We start from the raw sequence: 5,240 nt of genomic DNA, 5'->3' as shown, positions 1-5,240 counted from the left end.
AACTCCACCCTCTTTGTGCAGTCCTACTGTGTGACAACGTTTTGAAGAACTAAGAACCAATTTCAGAGACAAAGCACAAGGTGACACAGGTTTCAGTGTAAACTAGTGCAGGCTACACTCTCTGGAGATGAGTGGAGGCTGGCTGTGGAAGGAGCAGCAGCTAATAAAAGCAGAGAAGATAAAACATCTCTCCACTTTACCATACTACAGCCTACACAAGCCTCTGAACTGCTCATCCACCGCAACCTGGGCTGGCTGATGCTGCAGCAGGTCTGTAACACAGACTTTACAACAGTAAAGCAGATCTCCTCTGGAGAGAAACATGATGTGTAGTATCACTAGTTCCTCTTCAGACGTGTGTTGAACGTGGGTTATTCCTTCTCTGAGCATTAGGGAGCTAATAAACCAAAGAAATACCATCTTTTCCTGCTCCTGTCTGCCTTTTGCAGCAGAGCTAAGCTGAATACAGGTCAACCCAATGCTTCCTCAAGTGATGCAAACAGTGTTATATGAACAGTGTATGTATATATATAAATAGTTCCTGGAAATAAGCAGGCAGAGAGCCTTTTTCCAACATCTGGTAAAACTAAAACGCTGCTCTAATCACCACTCTTGAAATCTGCGTCCACTTCTGTTTCCCTGATGTTTCCTGCTCTCCACTGCCTCATGCGAGATGTGGGCTTTAATCTTGGTTCATATCACAGTTCAAGCCTAGCAACAAATGTGTCAGCAATTCCCTCAGCTGTGAGGGAAGGAAATATCCAATACATGAAGAAAGCCTTGTGCCCAGCTCAAAAATTACACCAAACTCTGAAAAGACTACTGCTCTCCACCAGGAAAAAGGTATAAAAGTATCTTCCAGAGAGAAACTAAAAAGAATTTAGAATTTCTGAGCACTCATCTCAGAGTACAAAGAAAAGCAGCCATACAAATTAAATTTTTTTAAAAAACATCAATGCATGTGTTTCCTAATCTATCAGTCAATTTTTTACACCTCTTCTACAGACCTTCTTCCCACTCACTCAGGCAAGAGAAGACTGAAACACTGAACTTTGCAGCAAGACAGGTCAGCACAGCAATTAAAGAGAGGTATGTCAAATAAAACAATCAGGAAATGCACAATCTTCTCAGCACTCTCTAAGAACTGCAGCAAACAGAGGCTCCCCTTCCCAAGCTAGTTGCAATTTTCAACAGACGTTACAAAACACCTTCCTTTGCTCCCACTGAGCTCTGCTCAACTGCTGAATCAAATCTAGTATCCACATCTTGGACCTTTTTGTAGCAATTAGGTTAAACACATACAGGACTCAAGTCTCACAGACAGTGAGAAGCTGGGTGCATCACTACGGGGAGACTGGATTCTGAAATGGGCAATCACACAGTCTCAGACACAGCTATTTTGTAGAATTAAATCTACAAATTCTAAGCTAACAACACAGCTTAGAAGTGCAATATGAAGGATTTATTTTCCCCATTATGAAATGTCACTTGTGAGGAAATGGTTATTTGTACATTACACTTAAAAAAAAAAATCTACTAACCAACTTGCTCCAAAATACCCCAAAGGAGGATTCTCTACCTCCTGCTCTGTGAGACTAATGCAGAACACACCATCCAAGACAGGGGTTTAAATGCAAGAACTCCATGTGTTAGCTGCATCAACAATTTCTGGGCTACAGCTCTCTCTCTGTGATTATTTTTTAAATGAAAGGAAGGAATATAAACTCAAAAATTATAATGCTTTGTGCAATGCCATTGCAGTAACCTACTAGTTAAAAGATAAATGCTGGGGAAACAGTGCTTAGAGGAAGTTTTTTGGTTTTATAAGTTGGCTGTCCCAGGACAGGACTTTTATTCAACACAGAATTGTGAAGAAGACAGAAGCTTTACTCATTTGAAAGCTCAAAATTAACACACAAGATGTCACCTTTTCCCTTTCACTCCCTCTACGTTTCAAATGAGCCAGGTATGATATCAGGAATTTGCACCTGAGCTGTTACTTAGTGAGGGAACAGCAATGAAGGCAGAGTGGCAAGTGACAATAACTCAACCACGAGCTGCCTGTGCAGCTGCAGCAGGCTAAGATGCATCACTAACAGAATACGTACCCCTGGGGTTCTTTTAAAGAGCGTTGGAGTTTCCACATCCACGAACCCTGAGGAACAAACACATGCTTCAGACACAGAATATGCTGAGAGCAGGGAGAATGAGTATGACAGAAAGTAGGCTAGAGTAGGGTTAGTCTGCAAAAACAGGTAATCTAGCACACCATAGAGCCTCTCCAAAATCTACAGATTTCGCTGCTGCTAAGAATAACTTGTGTAATGACAGATTTAAAGGCTCTGAGCTATTCTGATGTCCTTCCAGAATTACTGATGACAGAGGACTCCATACAGGCTGAAAAACTGTTAATTCTCTATCCATTTTCAACTAGGCTTTGCTTTTCCAAAAAAAGATTCCTGATTTTAAGATAAGCAAAAAGCCTATAAGAAATCCATCCCTTCAACATGCCTCAAGTTGGGTGACCAGAAGAGGGAAGCTACCTCCAAAAGGCTTTTTCTCACTGGATACAGCTCATTTGAAACACCTGGTTTGTAGCACGCTAAGAGATTTCAATGTACTTTGCTCTCCAGGCCTGCCAACATCCCTCTAAAGACTCCAGTGCAAGCAGATGTGTCCTTACTAAGTGGGATGAGTTTGGAGTAGCAAGTTGATTGGCAATCTCTCCCAGCAATAGGAAACAGAAGAAGAGAGGGGTAAAATGTTGTTTGCTGCACACTGTTCTTCACACATGTTTCTTACCATGGAGGTTACACAGATATTCCCTCATCCTCATCACTATCTGTGATCTCAGCCGCAGGTTATGCTGCATCTGGAAGCTACGCAAGTCCAGGTAGCGATACTGCATCCGTAAGGCCTCTGATTTCTAGAGATAAGAGGTAATTAGGATTAACAGACAAAATTCAAATTGCATGTCCAGTGAAGCTGCTCCTAAAGGCAAAGGACAAAAGGGGGAAGTTAGAAAAGGATGCTGCTCTATCGCCACAACCTACCCATTACCCACAACCTACACAGACAAAATCAGCCACTGAGTGTTCCCACATATAGAATCCCAGACTGGTTTGGTTTGGAAGGGACCTTAAAGCTCATCCAGTTCCAACCCCCCTGGGACACCTTCCACTAGACCAGGTTGCTCAAAGCCTCATCCAACCTGGCCTTCAACACTTCAAGGGAGGAGCAGCCACAGCTTCTCTGGCCAGCCTGGGCCACTGTCTCACCACCCTCACACCAAACAATTTCTTCCCAATATCTAATCTAAACCTACCTTCTTTCACTTTAGAGCTATTTCCCCTTGTTCTGTCATTAACTGCCCTTATAAAAAGTTAATGATATGAAAATTGCTGGAAAAAAATCCAATCAAACGAACCCAGAAACAAAAACCAAAACCAGACAGACATCTACTCTGATAAGAGATGCCTCACTAAAGCTCAGGATTTCAGCCCCCCTTATTCACAGTTCACTGAAACAGACTGTAGCAACAATCCTCCTTGTGATTTTTAAGCAGGGGAGTGGTATCCAACATAAAACTAAAGGAACAACTAAATAGTGATACATCCTTACTACAGACAGGAAAACTAAAGTAGTGCAGATGATGAGAATTGCCCAGGACTTGTAACACGGAAGGGACAGGACCCAGTTCTCCCAACTCCAACACCTACGTATCAGTCACAGTTTCAACAGCACAGAGAATATTTTCAATTAACAGTGATGTCTCTCCTACGCCATGGAGCCTGCACTAAAACCAACCTCTTTTCAGACTGTACTTACATAGGAAGAAAATCCTCTGGCTGACTAGCTACTTGCCCAGATGAGACTAAGCACCCTTGCTTTAAAACACAGCAGTGCACTGGCAGGTTCTGTTTCACACTCTCAAAAAAGCTAGCATAGCCCAATTTCTTTCACTCTTCCCTTTACCATCTGTTCTTACCGTGATATTTGAAAATCCTGTGCACTGGAATAATTCAAGCCTTGTTTTCCTGCTTAACTCTAATTAGAAATATATCCTCACAGTTAACAAGCAACACTCCTATTTTAAATACCCCAAAGCAGATATGGGAGATCCACACAAAATTCTCAGATGTTCTGTCATCACCCTGGGCAAACTCCCAGTTTATTGAAAAGTCACTACTTTGGGTAAAAAAAAAAAAGAAAAAGAAAAACCACAGACACCTTGATAAAATCCTTGATTTCAAAAGGTAGCTTCTTGCAGGAGTTTAGGATCTCTGCAGTCTCTGCCTTCACTTCAATATCCCCTGTTGGCATTTTCTGGAGCAAAAAGGTAAGGAAAAAAAGTTAGACTCAAAACTTAGGGAAAACAACTGGACAAACGTATTTCAAAGATGGTCGGGGGAAAACAAAAAGAAACCCATGTGATTATCCTCCATGCCTTCTAAAGACACAGTATAACTCAGAGAGCTTCTCTAAAGGACAGATTTCTCCCAGATTTCTCTTCTGTTTAGAAAAACACAAGCCTCCTCACCAAAGATGGCGTGTTCTTTCCCAGTAGCACACTTATCTCTACAAGAAATATAATTATTCTCCTTTGCCTTCTCCTTGAATGACATTCTGAGCACAGAGGAACAGTCAGGCACAGACCCTCCCAGGGCACATGCATCTGGACAAAACTCTAGTTCCATTAACTTAATAGAAACCACGCAGTATACATTTTAGTGTGCATTAGCAGCATCACCATCAGCCCTTAATACAAGTAAAAAAAAAGGCAACCGGTAAGGAACTTCTCAGAACTTCCAGTTCTGAACACCAGTTCTCAGAACTAACCATCTTTTTCTTAGATACTGAGGGAGAACAGACAGCTTCCCCCACTTAGCACCACGCCACAAAGTTCATTCCATTGTGCAGAACTCTTTCTATTTTCCAGGGGAAAGTATATACAATCTTCAAAAAAAAAAATCTTAAATTATTAAAAGAAAAAAAGCACAGCTTGAAGCTTGCATTCTTTATGAACATCTGTAAGTGGTCAGAGAAAAAAAAAGGTGATAAATTCAGGTTCTTTTTAGGTCTGCCAGGGATGGGATACACACAATCCTGACAGATTAACCTACGGCTGATTACAATGAGAGCTGAGGAATGCAAAACATTAAAAAAAATTATTCAGCCTCTGTTTCCTATACAATGAGAACAGTAAAATCTATTCCGAGTGAGAAACATGTCATCATGTA

The 5,240-nt window shown here is 41.4% G+C and overlaps 1 protein-coding gene across 1 annotated transcript in view; it reads right to left on the bottom strand.

Moving 5' to 3' along the window:
- The window catches only part of DARS2 (aspartyl-tRNA synthetase 2, mitochondrial), a gene marked incomplete at both ends in the record, with an annotated part of 13,208 nt that extends 8,882 nt beyond the window's left edge, over positions 1 to 4,326 (bottom strand). The window contains 3 exons of the mRNA XM_010175057.1: positions 2,109 to 2,155; positions 2,803 to 2,926; positions 4,231 to 4,326. Of these exons, the coding sequence (XP_010173359.1) occupies positions 2,109 to 2,155; positions 2,803 to 2,926; positions 4,231 to 4,326 (267 nt within the window). The remainder of the gene's footprint in view (positions 1 to 2,108; positions 2,156 to 2,802; positions 2,927 to 4,230) is intronic.
- Between the last annotated feature and the right edge of the window lie 914 nt (positions 4,327 to 5,240).

Source organism: Antrostomus carolinensis, unplaced genomic scaffold (assembly GCF_000700745.2).
Source record: "Antrostomus carolinensis isolate BGI_N321 unplaced genomic scaffold, ASM70074v2 scaffold29819, whole genome shotgun sequence".
NCBI lineage: Eukaryota > Metazoa > Chordata > Aves > Caprimulgiformes > Caprimulgidae > Antrostomus > Antrostomus carolinensis.
The sequence above is the reverse complement of the archived record's forward strand: the minus strand, read 5'-3'. Positions and strand labels throughout refer to the sequence as shown.